The sequence below is a fragment of the Hemitrygon akajei genome, chromosome 2, assembly GCF_048418815.1.
Source record: "Hemitrygon akajei chromosome 2, sHemAka1.3, whole genome shotgun sequence".
Taxonomy (NCBI): domain Eukaryota; kingdom Metazoa; phylum Chordata; class Chondrichthyes; order Myliobatiformes; family Dasyatidae; genus Hemitrygon; species Hemitrygon akajei.
This window is the reverse complement of record NC_133125.1, coordinates 147,030,204-147,052,622: the sequence shown is the minus strand read 5'-3', so window position 1 is coordinate 147,052,622 and position 22,419 is coordinate 147,030,204. Positions and strand designations below refer to the sequence as shown.

Genomic DNA, 22,419 nt, shown 5'->3' with positions numbered 1-22,419 from the left:
GGGAAGAGATGGTGATTTTGCAGACCAGAGTCTGGGAGGAAAACCTCACAGATCCCAACAAGAAAACTTGTTGCATCACAGACTGATGGAGCAATTGCAACACACCTGAATGGAAGAGGTTTCAGTGAGTAGAGGACACAGACCTCCCACCACTCACAGCATCTATAGGAGGCATTGCCTTAAGAATGCAGCATGTCATCACAGCTCCCTACTATTTAGCCTGTGCCCTCTTGCCACAGCTACCTTCAGATAGGAGGCACGAGCCTGAGGTTTCACACCACCGAGTTAGGAACATCATCTTCCCTTCAACCATCAGGTTCTTGAACCTACTGCACAACCCTATTGTCACCTCAGCAATGGAAGTCTATAGCCCACCTCTTGCACTATCAGGAAACAGTCTCTGGTATTTTTCCCCCCCACTAATGTCTTGCTTTGTACAAACTTTATTCTTCACTGCCTAGTACAATTTATATATAATTTATGTTCTGCATGCTATCTGTATCTTCATGGCTGTGATGCTTCTGCAATTCTTCCGTTAGACTCACTGCACTTGACAATAAACTACCCAGCAACAGGTGACAAAATAAGCCACATCACACCATTAGCTTGTTATTGCACATTAATAACTCTGTGGTTTAAGAGACTGCAGGCTGTTCTCTATTGCTTGCAATGGAGATTTCTAGCCACACCCTTCTCCACTGTTCCACAAATAAACACATCTTTTCCAATCCCATCCTCCCATTCCCTGAAATAACCTGCTTCCTTGTTCTCCCCTATCCAACCTCTGGTTCACCCTCACTTCATTCCCCTCACCCTCTATATTCACAATTTAATTGAGTACATAGTAAACTGCAGAACCCTTAAGAACCTTGTGTGGGCCACCCCAAAACCCCAGTGCACATCAAATGGATAGTAGTAAAGAAGGGTACAGTATACTTGCCTTCATTGGTCAGGTCAAGGATGTAGTTCAGGCAATATTTGGAGCATTGTATAAAATTCTAGTCAGTGCATCACAAGAGCAACTACTATTGGAATGGATTTATTATTGTTGCAGTTTGCTGAGGTGTAATGAATAGCTTGTCTTGCATACAGTTCATACCGATGAATCCTTTGCATGGTGCATTGAGATAGTACAAAGTAAAACAATAACAGAATGCAAGACAAAGTGTAACAGCTGCAGAGAAAATACAGGTAAACAATAAGGAGTAAGGTCATTACAAGTTAGTTGCAGGATCTGAGTATTTTATCATTCCAGGGAACCACTTAATAGTCTCATGGCGGCAGGTGTATTCAGGCTTTTATATCTCCTGCAATATGTTGGGGAGGGGGAGGAGAGGAATGTTTCAAAGTACATTTATTATTGAAGTATGCATGCAGTATACAACTGAGTTTCATCTTTCTACAGGATAGGCCTCCAGTTCCAGTCCTGATGAAGGGTCTCAGCCCAAAACATCAACTGTACTCTTTTCCATAGATGTTGCTTGGCCTTCAGAGTTCCTTCAGCAGAGTGTGTATTGCTTCATCTTTCCACAGACAGCCACAATACAATCCATTCAAGAAAACATCAAACACACCAAAGAAAACAAATCATACAAACCACAGAAAACAAGCAAAAAAAGTTATATAGATTGAAACAGTCTAGGAACATTAGTTTTATTTCAGTTCAATTTCGTGATGAGTCATTCATTGACTGCAGAACCCGTCCACCCCAATCAATCACACAAAAGCAATAAGTAAAGGAGTAACCAGAAATCAAACATAGCATGAACTATAGAGGCCAATCCACAAACCATGTTGATTAAACTTCGCTCAAAACCCTGCACTCTGACAGCATCAAGCAAGACCAGTCAAACACAAGTCCCTTCCTCCAGAAGCAGTGAGTGAGACCAATCACATGCAGGCACCTTCCTTGAGCAGTGGGTAAGAGACTGGTCAAATGCAGGCAGATGGTACAGAATACATCTTACTTTCTGCTCTTATCCTCGTTGATTTCAATTGTACTGATGCTTTCAGTCCAATTGGCAAGAAATGGAGTTGATCATGGGCTCACACCCCATCTCCAGGTTTCATGACCTTCAGGCCACACACTCCAGTTGAAACCTCACTAAACTCCCTCAGTGAAAGCAAAGCACCAGATCAAAAACTGGCCAAAAAAAGTCACAAAATTCCCAAAAGGTGCAGAAGAGATTCAGTAGGATGTTACCTGTTTGGAGATTTACTGAGGAGAGGTTGAACAAACTTGGTATGGTTCCTCATGTGTGAAGCTGACAATAGACCTGACATATTACAACAGGTGAAGATTGTGCAGATGGTCAGTTTCCCCAAGATGGAACTGATAAATGGTATAGGGCTCTCAGGGGTCACTTGAAGCAACAAGAATGGAACTTGGTCTGCCGTTGTAGCCCATCTACTTTGAAGTTCAATGTGTTGTGCATTCATTGATGCTCTTCTGCACACCTCTTGTAATGAGTGGTTGAGTTACTGGCATTTTCCCCACCAGCTTGAACCAGTCTGGCTATTCTCCTAACACAGGATTTTGCACTATTCTCCATAAACTTGATAGTTTTGCATGAAAATCCCAGAAGATGAGTAGCTTCTGAAATACTTGGGCTACCCTGTCCAGCACCAACAATCACTCCATGGTCAAAAATCATTTAGATCACATTTCTTCCCCATGCTGAAGTTTGGTCTCCTGACCATGCCTACATCATTACCACAAGTTACTGCCACATCATTGGATGATTAGATATTTGTATTAACAAGCAGCTGCACAGGTTTACCCAATAAAGTGCTCACCAAATAGAATGAGATACAATCCCACATTTACAGCTGCATTTAAAATATACAACCTTCATTTTCCAGAGTGTTCACCAGCTCCTGTGCCTACTGCTGGCATTGGAAGGTATTCAGAGTGGCAGTGGACAATGTGTGCTCCCTCTCCAGGACACTCAAGCAGGGATGTACATCTTATTGAATTCTTCCCAGACTATTCCTGTGGAGCAAAGGGCTTTCTCCTACTGCTGATGAAGACCCAAACACCCCTCCCCACCCCACTCTGCCCCCAATTGGGATGTTCCATTCTAGCCACCCTTCACAGTTGAAGGCATCTTCCCCTTCTGTACTCATTCAGTCAGATTGTTAAAGCTCCCCCATCACTAATCAGCCATAAACCACAATGAGAGTTCCCAATGCTGATTTTATTTTAAATTTCTAGCATCATCTGCCTTGATTTTCAACAATGATTTGCCTCTGCCCTGGAGGGTAGCTCAGCCAGAGAAAAGGACAGTGGAGAAAGGAATCAATTGGACTCATTAGACAACCCACATCCAGTTTCCACAGTGACTTCTCCCCCACTCTCTCCAACCCCAGGACTAGAGTCATTTGGTGCCATCAGGATGAACATTGAAGTCTGAGTCAATGTTTGTCCCTCCACTGAGGGAGATTGAGGGCCCATCCCTTCTACTTAAGGATGAGGGTTTAACCACTCTACCCCAGGCAGGGAAGAGTTTGCAGAATGAGACATATCAATCTTAACACTGGACCAAATACTTGGAGGGTTGTGGATGGCAGACCCACTGTCCAGTGAGGAATTAAGCTGCCACATGGGTGAGAGCAGCTGAGAAAACCAGAGTGACAAATACTGGAGAAGAGTGACAGCAAGCAATGAGTAGGCATCACAAAGTGTTTAATCAAAACCATGCCATCAGTATAAAGATCAATGTTTGCAATAAAATCATTTACAAATTGTAGAGAATAGTAATATTTAAGATGCCGATTTACAGTTAGAGATTGGGGTGTTGTTATAGCAAGACAGGAAGGATTATTACAGGACATTTGGGAATGATCCCCGAACGCGTGAGAAATAGATTGACTCCAGTTTACAAGCTACAGTCACACTGTGTTCGGCAGGGTTGAGCTTACAGTGAACCTTTACACTGCTGCTTAGAGGGAACTGCTTCCAAAGCCCACAGAGCAGCTTCCTACCCACTGCGCCAGAGTCAAGTCCTGGGGCAACTGGCATGTTCAAACCATCATTGAGGGTAGAAACTGCACTGCACTTGGGGCTGGGTTAACTGATTTGTGGGCCCATCAGACCTGAAACAGAGGATGGAGAGACATCAGTGTCCAGACAAGAGCATGAGGACAGTCCCACCTTTACAAACCCCTCCTAATGGTACATTGACCTCTGTACTACACACATGGTCCCTAGTGACAGTTCCACCATTATACTCCCTCCCCCCACCCCTATTGGTTACATGACGTGTCCACTGTGTACAGGGAGCTCCACAGGCAGCATTTAGTGTTGCTGCCTCAACTCCAGTGACAGGTTCAATCCTGACCTCCAGCACTCTGGAGTCTGCATTCTACCTGTGACCATCCATCCCCCTCCCCACCACCCCTAGTGTTCTGCTTCCCTCCCAAATCCCAACATTGTGCAGGTCAGTGTGGGTTAACTGGCTGCTGTAGCCTAGAGAATTTTTGGGAAGAGGGGAAGGTGATGGACATGGGAGAGTGTGCATTAGTGAAATAAGTGAGGTCATGGAATTGTTATGGGTTGGCAGTAGATCAATGGCTTGAAAAACCCCAGTGCTATAAATGTGACAGATGAGATGCTTCACTTGATCTTGGCACTTGCTTCAAACAAGCTTATTCACCAATAACTACCATATTCCTTCCCAAACCACTGGGGTGACTACAACCTTCCCTTGGGATACTCACGTGGGCCGTGACTGCTGGAATCCAGAATAGCTGAAAAAGAAAGTTGATGTGGTTAGTAGGTCAGTGACAGAGTCAAACCAAGTGCAGCATTGGTCTGGTAGGGAGTGTGCTCCTCATTTGCTCACCGATAGTTAAAGTTCAGTGCCTGTTGATCCAACTTCAGTAACCCTGATGCATCACACTGATACCCAGGGAACTCCCAGTCACTCTCAAGATAAACCAAGCTCAGAAACTTAATTTTACACCAACTCCCAACTGCTGCAGAGATGCTGATGGAATGGATTTAGACCCACTCCACTATCAACATGGCCAATACAGTCTTGTCATGAGGCATTTCATCTCCTATTGACCTTTGGCTTCTCATAGCTTAACCTCCTGGCAATCACCACTTGAATATTTGTCAGTTACTCCACCTCCAGTCCTGGCATAAAGAATTCCCAGCATAACCATTCTGAAATTGTATTGGTTGGCCCAAGACCACAAGAAATAGGAGCAGAATTAGGTAATCTGGCCCATTGAATCTGCCAACATTTCATCATGGCTGATCTAATTTTACTCAGCCCCAATCTCCTGCCTTCTCCCCATATCCTTTCATGCCCTGACCAATCAAGAATCTGTCAAGCTCTGCCTTAAAGACTTAGCCTCCACAGCTGCCCCGGCAACAAATTCCACAGATTCACCACTCTGGCTAAAGTTCATCTGTTCTAGAAAGACACCCCTCTATTCCGAGACTGACCTCTGGTCTTGTACTCACCCACCAGAGGAAACATCTGCATATCCACTCTCAAGGCCTTTCACCATTCCATAGATTTCAATGTCACCCTCTCATTCTTCTTGGTAAAGACATGGCCTCACCAGTGCTTTATAAAGTCTCAACGTTACACCCTTGCATTTATATTTTAGTCCTTTTGAAATGAATGCCAACATTGTATTTGCCTTCCTCACCAGACTCAACCTGCAAATTAACCTATAGGGGACCCTGTACAAGGACTCAAGTCCCTTTGCACCTCAAGTTTTTTGTATCCTCTCCATTTAGAAAATAGTCAACCCTTTCGTTTCTTCAACCAAAGTGCATGACCACACTTCCCGACACTATTCCACCTGCCATTTCTTTGTCCATTCTCCTAACCTGTCCAAGTCCTTTCAATAATTCCTTCAATCCCACTCTGCCTCCTGCCAATCAGCCACTGCGTTATCTATGCCAGAATCTTTCCTGTAATACCATGGCCTTGTAGTTTGTTAAAGCAGCCTCATGTATGACACCTTGTCAAAGGCCTTAAGAAAATCAACATCAACCAATTCTTTTTTGTCTATCCTGCTTGTTATTTTTTTTCCAAAAGAATTTCAGAACTCATCCTTAAAAATCAACTCCAACGTCTTCCCAACCATCGAGGTCAGACTAGTTTCCTTTCTCTTGCCTCTTTCCCTTCTTGGAGGAAAGTGACATTTGCACTTTTCTAGTCCCCTGAACCACTCTAGAATCCAATGATTCTTCAAAGATCATTACTAATGCCTCCACAATCTCTTCAGCCACCTTTCAGAATCTGAGGTGCATACCATCTGGTCCAGGTGACTTGCTCACCTGCAGACCTTAGTTTCCCCAAGAACCTGCTTTCTACTTACACTAACTTCACATACTTCAATAACCTCAACACCTGGAATGTCCACCATACTGCTAGTGTCTTCCATACTTATTCAGTTGGCCATTATTTTGTTGCCCCATTACTACCTCAAGCATCATTTTCTAGCAGTCCAATATCCAACCTCACCTTTTACACTATGTAAATGAAAAAACTTTGTATCCTCCATTATCGACTCTTACTTTTATTTCCTGTCTTTGCCTTCTTAATGACTTAAGTTGCCTTCTGTTGGTTTTTAAAAACTTCCCAACCCTGACTTTCCACTAAGTTTTGCCCTGTTATATGCCCTCTGGCTTTTATGCTGACTTTGACTTCTCTTGCTAACAGTTGTGACAACTTTGTTTTATTCCGGTAATATTTTAATTGGATTCAATTATTATACCCTTTATTTGTTATTAAGCCATTAGAATTACTGAAACACTTGTCAAAGCCCAAGGAAGCAGGAGGTTTTGCCCTACAGGACATTAAAGTGTATTACTGGGCTGCCCACCTATCCATTCTTGCATGGTGGAAAAAAGGCCCACCCTCTACCTCAGGCTCATGCCCAGCATGGTTACTCAGAGCGAGTGCTTTGTAAGAAGACTTCCTTACCAGCTGTCCTCAACAGCCCCACTGCAGTTAATAAGTCATATTTTAGTTACAGCTATATGGTTGGCAGCACTAAGAATTTGGAAGCAGATTCAACTACACATTAAGGCCCCAAAAACTTGTATTGACACTCCAATTTGTGACAATCATTCCTTTTTGCCTGGCCTAAATGATACTGCTTTTTCATCCTGGAAACAGTGGCATCTGTAGTGTAGGTGACCTATATATTAATGGAAACTTTGCCTCATTCGTGCAGTTACAAGCAGTTTACAATATCCCTGCATCTAGTTGTTTTTTTTTGTTTTTTTAAAAGAAGATTTATAAATTTGAGATTATGTTAGGAAATATATATCCAATTTAAGTTTTAGACAAAAATGAGTTCCTGGAGGCAATAAATGAATTTGATCTGGTTACTCATAGTGCCATATCCTATTTATTTATTTAAAAAAAATCAGTTCCTACATAATGGAACTTGGGTGAATACTTCAGGTCTTAAACAGACATGGGTGGATGAATTGGGTATAGAACTGACAGAGGTGGTCTGGAATGAGTGTTTAAAGAGTATACACGATTGTTCAGTCAACGTCAGACAGACTTATACAGTTTAAAACATCATACAGACTCCATTATTCCAAAGTTGCACAGCTTCTACCCTGATGTTTCACCAGTTTGTAATAGATGTAAATCTGAGAACAGTAACTTGTCACATTCATTCCGGTCATGTTGTAAGCTTTATGCATACTGGAAAAGTATTTTTCACTGTTTCTGAGGCTAATGGGAAGTGTGGGAACCAGACCTGCTCAGCCATCCTTGGAGCAACAAGTCAATAAGTATGAAAAATGGCTGTATTGTTTGGAATGGTGATCGCTAAGAAGTTAATCCTGTAAATGTGGAAAATGAACTCTGTGCCTACGTATGATCTGTGGCTGAGAGAACTGGCAAATACTTTACATTTGGAGAGACTGAGACTATGTAATGAGGACAGAGGGGACATCTTTGAAAGGATATGGGACCCTGTATTGGACTTTCTTACAGGGTGAGGACTGAGGTTTTTGGTGCGGTGCACCTCTGCTGTGTCAGTTTACTTTTGCCTTTATATTATTCTCCCTTTTGCTGCTCAATATTTAATTTTATTTTGTTATGGCCGTGGTTTTTGGGGATGTGCTGTAATTTTTTGTTGTTTGTAGAAAAGAATAAAAAATATTGATAAAACAACTTTCCTTTAGAATATTTCTCTTTGGGAAGTATATCCTGTGCTTTCTGAATTGCTTCCAGAAATTCCAGTCATTACTACTCTACCATCATCTCTGTCAGTGTTCCTTTCCAATCAATTCTGGTCAACTCCTCATGCATCTGCATTTCCCTTCACTCCAATACTGATGCATCTGACTAACTTCTCAAATTTCAGGGTAAATTCAATATTATGAACACTTGACCCCAAGGTTTTTTACCTCAAGCTCTAATCAATTTTGGTTCATTGCACAATACCTAATAGCTGATGCTCTAGTGGGCTCAACCACCAGCTGCTTTAAAAAGCCATCTTGCAGGCACTCTAGAAATTCCTCCACTGTAATCCAGCACCAACCCGATTTTTGCAATCTACCTGCATACTGAAGCCCTGCCCATTACTATTGTAACATTGCCCTTTTAACATGCATTTTTCATTTCCCATTATTTGTAGGCCACATCCTTAATACTGTTTTGGGTCTTACACCCTTACAGTTCTTTAGTTCTATCCACAATGATTCAACACCTTCCAACTGCATTTCACCCCTTTCTAATGATTTGATTTCATTTTTCAACCAGAGCAACACCCCTCTGCCTTCCTGCCTATCCTTTTGATACAATGTGCATCCTAGGACATTGAATCATGGATAAAAGATTATAGTTGGGAGCTCAGTGTTGCCTACATCATACCTACCATTTGCAACTGTGCTGCAAATTCATCTACCTATACCATATACTGCATGCATTCAGATACACCTTGTCTTTTATTTACCCTTTGGTTTTGTCTGTCTTTTACATTGTAACTCATCCTGTTGGCTGCAACTTTGCCCTAACAGCCTCTCTTCACTACACATTGCCCATTTGTAAACCAGCTACCTCATCTTCAGCACTGTTATCTGCCTTTCCTACAATACTTCTTGCATTGAAATATAGGCAGCTCAGGACACTAGTTGCACCATGCTCAACCTTTTGATTCCTGACTTTGAGGAATTATCAAGATCCACCTTCACAGTCTCTCCACCAACTGTTCTGGCACTGCTCCCCATCTCCTGCAAACCCCAACATGCAGCATTAACCAACGCTCTGGCTAGGATTTGCTCCAGCCAGTTCAAGTGCAAGCCGTCTCTTCTGTATAGGTCCCACCTTCCACAAAAGAGAGCCCAATGATCCAAAAATCAAATCTCCTCTCTCCTATACCAACTCCTTACCATGTATTAAACTGTAATCTTCCTAGTTCTGGCCTCACTAGCAGGTGGCACAGGTAGCAATCCTGAGATCACAACCCCAGAGGTCCTGCCCTTTAACTTTGCACCCATCTCCCTGTGCAAAACCTCACTCATCCTTCCCATGTCATTGGTACCTACATGACCATGATTTCACTTAATGCTGAGGACTCAATCCAAGGTGTCCCAGACCCCAGTGCCCAGGAGGCAACATACCATCCAGGAATCTCATTCTCACCCACAGAACCTCCTGTCTGATATCCTATCACCACAGCATTTCTCTTCTCTCCCTTTCCCTTCTGAGGAAAGGCCGGACTCAGTACCAGAGACCCAACCACTGACTTTCCTCTGCGAGGTAATCCCCTACAACAGTATACAAAGTGATACACCTTTTGAGGTAGATGACCACAGGAGCACTCTGCACTGGCTCCTTAACCCCTTTTCCCTTCCTGACTGAGACCTAGTTTCCAGTGTCCTGCACCTTACGGGTAACTACCTCTTTAAATCATCCCTTCAGCCTTCTGAATAATCAAGTTCATCCAGTTCCAGGTCCAACTCCTTAATGTTGTTTGCTAGAAGCCGAGCTGGATGCACTTCTTGCAGTTGCAGTCGTCAGAGACACTGGAGGTCTGTGACTTCCCACATCCTGGAAGAGGAGCATTTCACTATCCTGCCTGTCATCTTTACTGTCCTAGCTGAGCAATTATGAAGAGAAGGGGAAAAAACTTGAGCTTTTCTTTCCTTTTTGACTGAAGCCCTGAAGAGCTGAAGCCTTAAGATCACCACTCAGACAGCAGCCGCTGTGCTTGACCCACCTTCATTTAATTTGCTCTTACTAATCAATCCCAAATGCCAGTTGGTTGCTAGTCACAGCTCTGTTGTGCTGCTGAGACCTGCTGCTGCCTCTTGCCCTCTCCAAACTTCTGATGTCTGGACAGACCACTGGTCAATGGACCTACGTCCATGTAGTACTGCCCAGAAAGAAATTCCTCTCCTGAATGGCAACTCCTATTCATAAACCGTGCGTTCCCTCATTTTTGTCCCAATATCGCTTGATAGTAAATGATTCAGCTCTTCCTTTTCACACTTAACCCCTTCATTCCAGGAAAGAACTGAACATTCCCCATTTACTCCAATGCCAGCACATCCTGTCCAGTGCTCCTCTTTCATACTGCTCAACTCTTGCAATAGGCTACTGCATGAGATTTGAGACATTAACACTCAGCTACTGAGAAAATTCAAGCAGGAAAAGCCACTGCACCTTTGGCATTCAAAATGCATGTTAAATAGAGTCACTCAAACACTCACTTATCTCTGGTCTATTTATCAGTTTAGTGTTTCTAAAGCATTAATCATGCAACTGGAAATATTTGACCAGAAATTCTAGCTGAAAATGGAATTTCCACTCTTTCTGGCCCATTAGAAGCACAATATAGAGAATCTCAGCATCTGCTGACCCATGGCTGAACTCTGCCTCACTACTGGAGTGAAGACCAGTTGTATTCACAGGGGATGGAACACTCAGTGCTTAGCCAAGAGGTAACTGAATGACTGCTAATTTAGGAAAATGTCCTAGCCGGTCCTGGACTTGCACCAGTTAGCGATGGAAACAGGAAACTGGAGCCAATATCCAGATATTGATGGAGCAGAGGGGGAGGGTCCAGATTCACAACCTCCCATTCTAAGCTTCACCCTGTCCCAGAAGATTGGGGATGGTGGGGGGGAAAGAGAAAAAAGGAGGAAGAAAAATCATTCAGGGACAGACCCTTCAAGCCTATCACATCCATGCTGATCCTGGGAAAAAGCAGATAATTCACTGAAATGGTCAAAACATAATAGAACAATTTATGACTTTGGATCCTAAGTAGAGTGGATGGATGAAAGGAATGCATGTTAGCCGGACCCCAGAGCAGAAGGTGCAGTTGCCCACTTAAGACAGAAGCTTACCTTTTGCATTCTTGAGCTTCATTATAACTGCTGCCAGCAGGATGAGCAGCCCGAACACAAACCCCAAAGCTCCCACGATGATCTTCGTTCTCTCCGATTCCGGCGTGGTCTGCACTTCTGTCCAAGGGAAACGATTTGTTAGAGCAGGATGGGGAGATGTCTGGGACCAAGACACTGCAACCAGCAAGATTTGACACTGGAATAATCTCCATCTGTATCAGGGGAATTATCTCCAGCTGTAGAACAGTGCTGTAAGTTTTAAAATCAGAAATTAGGTGGAGAAATTAACTCCCCACACCTTTTCTGGGGCCATCAGAAGTGCAATGCAGAAACCCTGTGGGATGCAGGAATTTGTGGTAATGAGCTGGTTCAGGGCAAACATTTGGTAGCTCCCAGGGTTTCAGTAACATTTACACAACTTTCTGCACATTGAACATTGTAATTGATTTAACTGTGCAGCACATTAATCAGCATCTGACAATAATGAAAAGTCAGCAACTTATTTCCCAGTGCTCATGTATGACCCCAAATTCATTCATAGCTTTTCACACCAGACAGTCAGCCATTCTTGTCTAGCATGTAATGTCAGGATTGGTCTCCTTTCGGATTAACCAGGTCACAGTATGAACGTTCCTGACTAGACCTTTTTTTTAAAAAAAGCCGAGTGGCTAGCTGGACACTCAACTCGGCACCGATGGAAAGCGTGCCCTGGGGGCGACTGCATTCGAACTCGGGAGCCTTTGTTCCAAAGTCCAGCGCTGATGCCATTGCGCCACCAGCCATCCCACGTGGCCCCAAATGAGAAATATTGGCTACTTGTCCATTGATACTACTTCTGAATGCTTCCAACATTTAAATATGTAAGTGTCAGAGCAATATAGCACAGATAAAGGCCCTTCAGCCCAGCATCCATGCCAACCATTGTGTACCAATTTCTTGTATTCAGCCCATATCCCTCCAAGAACTGCTCTTGTGGGCTTCTCAAGTTATACTATTCTACCTGCCTCAGCCATTTCCTCTGGCAGCTTGTTACATATATTCACCACCCACTGCCCCATGAAAAGCTGTACCTTTAAGCATTGCCCTCACCCCAAGTCTATACCCCCTAGTTTCAGACCAACTTGGGGTAAAGATCGTTAGCATCCACATTACCCGTGCTCCAGTTTCTAAACTTCAAGATTGTTCTCCTATACTCAAAAGGCTTTCGCCATCACTCAGGCAATCCAGCCCTGGCAATACTCACTTTTCTGCACCCTTGCTATTTAACCAAGGCTCGATAACAGGGTGTGATGAAAACCACAGTACTCCAGGTGCAGCCACACAAATAACAAACAATAGCAATGTAACATCCCAACTCTTACTTAATACCTTGACTATTGAAGGCCAGTGTGTTAAAGCTTCATCTAGTCTATCTGTGAAGCAGCATACAATGAAATGTATTTGAATAGAGGGATGTTGGCCTACAATTATCCTCTAGTGCCCTACCATTCATAGAAACCGTACACTGGCTTGATTTTCCCAAATGCAAAGATTAGCTTTGTCACACGTATATCAAAACATACAGCAAGAGGTCATGTCAACTCAAATCAGTGATTGTGCTAGGGCAGCTGCAAGTATCACCACATTGATGCCAACATAGCAAGGCTACAACTCCATCACAAACATACATTTTTTGAATGTGGGAGGAAACCGGAGCACCTAGAAGAAACCCATGTAGTCATGGGGAGTGTATAAACACCTTACAGATAGAATTGAATCCTGTCTTACAGCTGGCACTAATAGCTTTACTCTAACCATTCCGCTGCCCTCATTTGTATTAAATCTGTCACTCTTCAGCAGACTTCCCCAACTGATAAGAATCCTCCGGTAATCTTATGATAACCTTCACCATCAACGTCCAATTTCATACCATCCACAAATTTACTACACAAACCTTGCTGATTTGAATGAAATGCACAAGCTTCCAGAATCAGTTGATGTTGTTCACTTGGATTTTCAGGATGCCTTTGACGGGTGCCACACATGATACTGCTAAACAGGGGTGATGCTGGCATGGATGGAGGGTTGGCTGGCTGGTGGGGGGGCAGGGGATGGGAATGAGTGGGGCCGTTTGTGGCTGCTGCAGGTTGGTGGTGTTCCCCTGGGGTTGGTTTTGGTGCTGCAGCTTTTCACATTGTGCGCTAGTGATCTGGAATACAGAGTTGATGGCTTTGTGACCAAAATTGCAGATTTCCCCTCCAAGGATAGTTTGAGGGACGGGCGACGCTGAGGAGGTGGGGGTACTGCAGATGGATTTGGATGAATTGGGAGAGTGGGGGAGGAGGTGGAATACAGTGTAGGGAAGTGTGTGGTCATTTGCTTTGGTGGAAGGAATAGGGGTGTAGGCCGTTTTCTAGGTGGAGAGTGAATTCGGAAATCAGAGGTTCTAGGACTCCAGAGGCTTAGTGCTGGATTCCTAGGGGTTGACTCGCGGGTCGAGTTGGTGGTAAGGAGGACAGATGCAATGATGGCATTCGTTTCGGGAGGACTAGGATATAGAGGCAAGGAGGTGATGCTGTGGCTTTGTGGGGCATTGATCAGACTGCAGTTGGATATTGTGAGTAGTTTTGACTTCCGTGTCCATGAAGGGATCTGCTGGGTTTGGGGGGGTGGGGGGGGGGGGGAAGAGTTCGGGGAATGTTTGCAGGAATGGTTCCAGGAATGTATGGGTTGATGTGTGGGGAGTGTTTGGTGGCTCTGGGCTTGTGCTCACTTCAGAAGGATGAGGGTAAATCATTGAAACTTACTGAATACTAAGAGGCTTAGATAGAGTGGATGTGGAGGGGGTGTTTCCAAAAGTGGGTGGGTCTGGGACTGGGAGTGGGGGGGGGCACTGCCTCAGAGTACAGGGGTGTCCCTTTGGAACAGAACTAGAGAAATTTATTTAGTCAGAGGGTGGTGGGTCTGTGGAATTCATTGTCACAACGCTGTGGAGGTTGATTCATTGGGTTTATTTGGGGCAGAGATTGGTGGGAACATCAGGGGCTTTGGGGCAAGGCTGAAGAATGAGATTGAGGGGGAAATTAACCAGCTATAATTCAATGTTGGAGCAACTTGATGGGATGAATGGCATAATATTGAGAGGTCTTGCAGTTTAAATGCCCTTTGCTCAGCTACATTGCAGTTTGGCACGTTTGCATGTTGGTTGCTTGTCCAGCCAGTTGAGTGTGGTCTTCATTGATTCTATTAAGCTTTTTGGATTTAATGAGTATGCCCGCAAGAAAACAAATCTCAGGGTTGTATATGGTGAGATATATGTATATAGTTTGATAATAAATTTACTTTGAACACCAATCTTTATCAAAGGAAACTCATACCAAATGTTAAAATGCCTCATTGCATGCACACATACTTATCACAGCTATGTTACATGCCAGGGTCACACATTTTACACACTGTCAGCTCTTCCAACAATACTCCAAAATCATCTAAACCAGACTGCCCAAATAGCTCTTATACTGGCAGGTGGAACACAACCCAAGGAAAGAAGAACAAATTGTAAAGGCTGGAGGTACATTTGCATGACCAGATCTCAAAGGAGATAGTAATGACCAATTATTGGGAGAGCAATTGATGAGGCTGTGGCCAACAGCAGAGATAGACTCACTGAAAATGAAGGTATCATCTGACCCAACTATATAATCATTTGTATATTTCATTTAGTAGTTAGAAGCACTTGTTGGAAGTCAAGAATTTCAATCAATATTTGAATCTGCCTTTTGTTAGAACAGTGAGAATTACTGTCTTTTTACATTGGCTCTTTGCATACTGCAACATGTTGGTGATTAATAAAACCGCCTTCAACTACAGCTTAAAAAGAAATGCACAAGCTTCCAACACCCACATCATGACCACTAACCTGTCTCAATTCCAGAAAATTTATAACCACCCCCCCTCCACTTCCCATCTCCAAGCAAATTTTGAATCTACATAATTAGCTCTGGATTTCATGAGACTAAACTTTCCAGAACAGTCTGCATGCAGAACCTTGAAGTTCTTAAAGACCAAATGGGCAAATCCACTATACTACCTTCCAATTTTTGTTTATCTCTTCAAAAACAAATTTATCAACCATGACTTTCCATAAAAAAGCTATGCATACCCCTAATCAGACTATCTATTCAAATATTGGCAAGTCCTGTCACTCAATTCCCTCCAGCAACTTCCTCACTGAGGTCAGTGACTGGGCTGAGTTCCCTAGCTTGTTCCTGCCATCTTTCTTGAAAACCTAAGCCACCTTCGAGCATTCAGGAATTTGTGGCTAAAAATCAAGGGCTTCTGCAATCTAATCTCTATCCCCTCAAAGTCCAAAGATAGACTTCAGTTGCTAGGAATTATTCACCATAATGCACTGCAAGGCTTTAAATACCTCCTGCCAATGTGAATGTTGTCCAAAGCAGCTCCATTTCTCATTACTGAAGAGCCGCTCCAGAGGTAATTTATTAAAAATCTTTTTCTGTAGTTCATGATCTCTAAAGGGACTTACTCCCTAGCCACCCTTAAAATTACCTAGGAACCCCTTTTTTCTTCATCTCACCTGCCAGATCAATGTCACAACTACCAGATTTCCCTCGAGTACCCTGATTCAAAGGATACTCACCTCTTACCTCCTAAATCCAACATACAATTTCAATTTCTTGACCACAGCCTCAATCTCAGCTGGGGTTCCCCTTCACCCAAACAGATGGTGCACCTGTACACTTGATATATTGCTCTAAAGTCTCCTATTCACCATTCATTCCTTTCCCTTCAAACAGGCTCTCCTAATTGACCTCTAGATTTGGTAATTCCCCCACAATTAGCTATGCTTCAGTTTAGGGCCCTAATCTGTGAATTTATCCCATCTTTGCACATCACTGACAGAATTAGTATCACTAGAGCCAAAGTGCTCCCTGACTGCCACTTCACTACTATATTCAAGGTTGAGTATTGCATCTTCCTGAATATGGCCCTCTGTATTGTCTGAAAGTTTCCTGGATACATTTTACATAATCCATTCTGTCCAGGTCATTAATATCAATTAGTTTAGTCAGTACTTATGTCAAGTTTTCCTAATACAATTTCAGTTTTCTTAAAGGTTTTATATTTCTGGCATCTGCAATATTTTTTATTTGCAATTTAGAGCTCCCTCTTCACTTTCAACATGTAAACCTCTTGTTCAGTTAGGACCAAATCATTGACATGGCACAGAAAGCAAGGGACAATACTGACAATGAATCCCTACTGGTAAACACTTGACAGACACCCACCATTATCACTCACTTCCTGTCACAATTTCAATCCAATTTACCTCTTCCTGTATCCCAGGGGCATTCAATTGGAACATTCTACATGACACTTGTCAAAATCTGTGCAGGTGAAGGCACTGATGTCCCTGTTGTGCTGTTATCACAAGTAGGCATCACTTTAAATTTTAAATTTACAGTACCTGCTCAGTTATCCAGCCTTTTCAAATCCTACCTTAGTATTTTACAACATCTTGCAAGCACATTTAACTATTTGTTTCAAGTGTTCTTTCCTTTAGCTAGCACAGCAGTCCTCTAGTTCTTCAGAACCACTGACTAGGAGTGACTGACACTTGTGTCAGTGGGAGCATTCATACCACAGCTCTGTAGGACAGCTTTGTTGTATGGGTTTGCTGCTTCCATCTGTGGGTGATGCTGCAAAGACCAGTTCTCCAAATACAATAATCAGGTTCACAATTAGTTAAAAGTCCATTGTGTCCAGAATAGGAATACAGATAAGCTAAAGTAAAATTATCAAATTACATTGATGTCATCATATTAACAAATTTTCTTGCAGGCATTCACAGTAAATACAAAGATACAATAGAATCAATGAAACATTGCTCAAAGACAAAAAGACCAAATTACAAAAGACAACAAATCATGCGAACAAAAAGAAAATATATGCAATAAATAAGAACATGTGTTGGCGCGTGGCCTAGTGGGCAAGGCATCAGACTAGTAACCTGAAGGTCACTGGTTCGAGCCTCAGCTGAGGCCCAGTGTGTTTGTGTCCTTGAGCAAGGCACTGAACAACACATTGCTCTGCGACATCACCAGTGCCAAGCTGCATGGGTCCTAGTGCCCTTCCCTTGGACAACATTGGTGGCGTGGAGAGGGGAAGGCCTGCAGCTTGGGCAACTGCCGGTCTCCCATACAACCCTGTCCAGGCCTGCACCCTGGAAACTCCAGGCGCAGATCCATGGTCTCTCGAGATCAACGGATGCCACCAAGAACACGAAATGAAGAATTCATAGGTTGTGGGAACAGTTCAGTGATTGGGCCAGAGAAGTTATCCTCTCTGGTTCAGGACCCTGGTGGTTGAGGGGAAAATAATGTTCCTGAACCTGGTGGTGTGAGTCCAGAGGATCCTGCACATTGATCACTTTTGATCCAAGATTAAAAGTGCTTTTGAAATGGTATTAGAAAGATTGGAACAGAATTAATTTTCTTATCCTGCATTAATCCATAATAGTGTTGCAGTTATGCGAGGCATTCTAGAGTTCAGTGTTCAATTTCAGTGCCATCTGTAAGAAGTCCGTACACCTTCTGCTTGGAATAGGTAGGTTATCACCACGTTTTCCAGCTTTTTACCACAGCCCAAAGATGTACCAGATAGTCAACTGGTCATTATAAATTGAGCCATGGTTAGGTTTAATCAGGTTTGTGGGGATTGCTAGAGCAGTGTGGCTTGAAGAGCCTACTCTGCCATGAATATAATTTTTTACATTTGGTGATACAGTGCAAAGTCTGACAGAACTATTGGAAAAGATGAGGGGAGATAAGCTGGAATAAATCAGCACAAGAAAATAAATATTCTGTTTCCATGGTTGCAGCCTTATCTCTATAATGGGCAAAGAGGTGGTTGAATTCATAGCAGGCCTAGTGAATGACATTGTCCAAAAAGATTTGGAAAGTTCCTCTGGAAAAGCTGTACTTTGTCTTTGTGCCTTATCTATTTAGCGAAGTGTAGAAACTAGTAGACAAGCAAAGACAAAGGCTGCACAGAGCACTGGCTCCAGATGTTCTCCACTTACCCCAGTCCATGGTCATGGGCTCGGCCAGGCTGCTGTGCTCCACGTGACAGGTGTATTTATCCCCAGACACTGGGTCATACTGCAGGAGTTCCTCCACCTGGTACGTCCAATCACCATCTGACAACAGGACTGTATTGATGGCTCCATTGGGAACTGGGGCTCCATTCTTCATCCATGTGACTTTAATCTTCGGAGGGTAAAACCCAGTGACATGACATGTGAGCAGGGCCAACTGCCCTGAGTGGGAGGGTGAGACTTTAGGTCGGATGGTGATCTCTGGTTCAACTAGAGGAGAAAGAGTTAAACATGTAGAACAGAAGCAACCTCAGACCACCTGATTGGCCTCCATTTACCAAAAACTTCCACTGCAGTCACCCAGCTGCTGAATACTGATTTTTTAAAAAACTGATATTCTAGTGAAGATTAATCCAGACAAGGTGGAGATCCCAAATGACTAACGATTTTAGGGACAGCACATTCTGTCTCAGGCTTTGCCACAACTGCAGTATTTATCCACTGTCAGAAGCAGCAAACAACCCAATGTTTTCCTGATATACAAGACTCCTGCACTGAGCCCATGACCCCCCACCCCCACTGCTCCTAAAAATTGTCCAACAGTAGCCCAATGTTGTGGCAGTCACAGTGGCAAAAACCAACTGTCAAGAAGTCCAGCATCAGCTGTTACTGAAGGTTCAGAGGATTTCCCATCCATTCTTCAGTGAGGTGGAGAGTTTTAGAATGGGGATACTGACAGCAATTCCTAAAGGCAATTTTCTTTTATGAAATAGCAAATTCCTAAATTCTACTAACAGGTGAAATGTAATCCCAACATATACAAGAATCAAAGGGTAGGACATTAACTAGAAGATTACATATAATCAGTCCCTGCAAAACAGTCCTACAACCAAGTATTAATAACTGATAAAATGTAAATGGTGGGTTAGTGAGTTTGCAGATGACCCAATGCTTAGTGGAGTTAGAGACAGTGCAAGGTCTATGAAAGGATAGAGGATATAGAACAGTTACAGATATGGACAGAAATAGCAGAGGAGTTTAACCTGAGCAGGTGAGAAGCTGTACTTTGGGATGCTCAAGGGGAAGCATACTGTAAATGGTAGGTCCCTTAATAGCATTGACTGAGGGATCTTGAGGCTCAAGTCCATTGCTTCCTGAAAGTAGATAGTAAATAATGCACGTGGATGCTTTGATTGAATGGAGCACTGGGTAACATAGTAAGAAAGTCATGGCGCAACTGTATAAAATTTGGGTTAGACTGCACTTGGGAGTACTGACACCCCATTACAGGAAAATTGTGGGGGCATTGGAGAGTGTGAAGAGGCCCATTAGGATGCCACTTAGATTAGTGAGGGCAAGGAGATGCACAAACTGATTTCTTCCCCTCTCATCCCACCCAGAGAAATCAAGGGGAGGCCTAATAGAAGATCACAAAACTGAGAGAATAAGATGTACAGGGCAGTTTCTAAAATTATAAACAGAGGGGACAGTTGCCTGGAAATTACTATCAGGGAATGTTAGAAGCAGATGCAGCTGTTAGCTCAATGTGAATATACAAGGAATGAAAGATGGTACTTGTGTGCAGCCAGAAGAGATTTAGTTTAACTTGGCATTTGGTTTGCTACAGATATTGGAGGTCAAAAGGTCTGTTCCATGTTTTAAAACTGAAAAGGAAACAATGCATTTTTATCTCACTCGATCATAAAGAAAGGCAGCTGTTACCACTATATCATGAATAAAGGAATGAATTGGAAAGCTGCCAACCGGTTGACTTCACAGGCAAGAAATGGCCATGTGGTGGGGGGGGGGGGGGGGGGGGAGAACAAAGACAAGGACAATACATTTGTGCAGGTACAAAGCAAGAATGAAACAAGACTTTTCAGCCCCTGTGCCAACTATCATTCAATTAGACAATGGCTTATTTTCTACCTCTGCACCAACTTCATACTCCTTGCCTTTAAATTTACATAGCAATCCATTCAAGGAATACAGAACTAGCAGCCCTTCTGGGCTGAGAATGCCACCATTCCTGGAAATAACCTAGTGAATACCTGTTGCACTACCCCTGTTACAGGTATATCCTGCCTTCCAAGTTTGCCATGTCAGTTTATCAGGCATCTCAGTTGGTGTTACTGGAAATGTGGACATGGTCAGCATGGAAACAGTGGGCCAAAGGCTTGTTTGTGCTCTGTAACTGACCCTCGGGGCCCCGTCTCTGCAGTTAGTTCATGATTCAAGCCTCAAAATCTGGAATGCCAAGCCACCCACTAGTTGTTTTTTTTTTTTTTTTAAAGTGGGGTTATAGAGCCCTGAGCCTGGTAGACAAATCCCGGGGGGTGGGGGGGGGGGGGGGAAGGGGGGAGTGGTGCAGGGCTGAAGAGATGAGGGATCATAGTTTAGTGTTAATAGCTGCCATTGGGGCTGCAGTGTATGTATCTCCCACCCAGGATGACCTAGATACTTGGGACCTCCCCAGTATTGGGACAACTTCAGAGAGCCAACATTTCCTTCCTCGCATCACAATTCCACTTACCACTCCGGGGCAGCACCCATTTTTCATCGATGGCGATGTTGTTCTCACACACACGGATCCCGTCCTCATACTTCGCTTCCGCTGTCCCGTCCTTGTTCCACCTGTCCACATTCCCTTGCATCCACGTCTTTGCTGCCACAAACTTCTTCAGGTTAAAGTCATAGTAGCTAATCAGCTCTTTGTTGTAGTAATCCTGGTAGATGAAGATCCATCTTCCAGTGGCGCTGCTGTTAAACCGACAGCCCTGCACGTGGTAACCAGAGTTGGCCCCTGGAAGAAAGACAGTTATTACCACACCAAACACCACTGCTCTGGTTCAGAGGAGCCACTCTCCTGAGGGATGGCAGGTCATCTCTCCCCCCCACACTGGACTGTGCAACCTGCACCTCACGAGTGGTCCCAACCCACAACCCGAGGGCCTAAGCCCACTGGGGGCAGGAGGGGCAACTGTTGCCATAAATATTAAATCTACCCCAGCCCACTGATGGGCATGTCCACTGTTCCTGCTGTTCCCACAGTGGGGACAAGGGTAGTGGTAACTAGTTAAGGGAGTGCCTGTCAAGACCCTGGGCTCTTTTTGCAGTTCAGTTTGTCTTTTTCCACATTGGTCGTTCGCCCATCTTGTTGTGTTTTTCAATTGATTCTATTGTTTCATTGCTTACTTTAAATGCGCACAAGTGAATGAATCTCATACTACATGTAATTTAATAATAAAGTTACTTGAACATCTGAGAGGTACTGAACTGTATTAGTGTGCAAGGTGAGGGAGTTTGATGGTAGTTGGGATGTGCAGTGAAGCTGGGCCCAGATTTAATTATGGAGGAAATGCAAAGCAAGATAAGCAGAGGAAGTGACCAGGTAAGAGGATAATGGAATGCTCAGGGACAACAATGAGCATAGGACAGAGAAAGCACTCTTCCAGACCATCATTTGCTAACAGGGAACTTTGCTCAGTTTGGTATGATGGGATTTTATTTATTAAGTGGGTTGAGATCTGTGTGTGGGATTGTTGTATTAAATACCATTGACTGAGAGCTCGGGGAGATGCTACTCACAATTAAGTTCTGGCAGATACATCAGATCTGTGCTGGAATCTACAAGGATCACTGGTTGAATCTTCTACAGCCATTAAACTCCACTTGCACTCTGCTGGGTGCCTGCAGTTCAATGAAGCTTGTTTTACAGAGCCATGGTCATTTGTGTGGAAATAAATCATTACTCAAACGTTGGCTTTTACCTCAGTACTGGAATGAGGCAGATTGGGCCCCTGGTTTAAACAGCAGGGCTCAGTAAAAGGCATGTCCCTTACAGGGCAAATAGGAACTGTCAGCATTGGTTGAACCCTGTAATATTCACAGCTGAGGTGAAGAATTTTGAACATATTGGTCAATTAACATCTCATTGTCAGAGACACAGCAGGAAAACAACTGTATCTACATTTGATGT

The 22,419-nt window shown here is 43.5% G+C and overlaps 1 protein-coding gene across 1 annotated transcript in view; it reads right to left on the bottom strand.

Annotated features, from left to right (window-relative positions):
• Positions 1 to 3,668: 3,668 nt before the first annotated feature.
• Positions 3,669 to 22,419, bottom strand: part of LOC140716636 (H-2 class II histocompatibility antigen, E-S beta chain-like) — a 34,081-nt gene continuing 15,330 nt past the window's right edge. The window contains exons 2-6 of the mRNA XM_073029459.1: positions 20,974 to 21,243; positions 18,426 to 18,710; positions 11,345 to 11,461; positions 4,720 to 4,749; positions 3,669 to 4,095 (exon numbers count right to left, since the gene is read on the bottom strand). Coding sequence (XP_072885560.1) covers positions 4,070 to 4,095; positions 4,720 to 4,749; positions 11,345 to 11,461; positions 18,426 to 18,710; positions 20,974 to 21,243 — 728 coding nt within the window. The 3' untranslated portion in view covers positions 3,669 to 4,069. The remainder of the gene's footprint in view (positions 4,096 to 4,719; positions 4,750 to 11,344; positions 11,462 to 18,425; positions 18,711 to 20,973; positions 21,244 to 22,419) is intronic.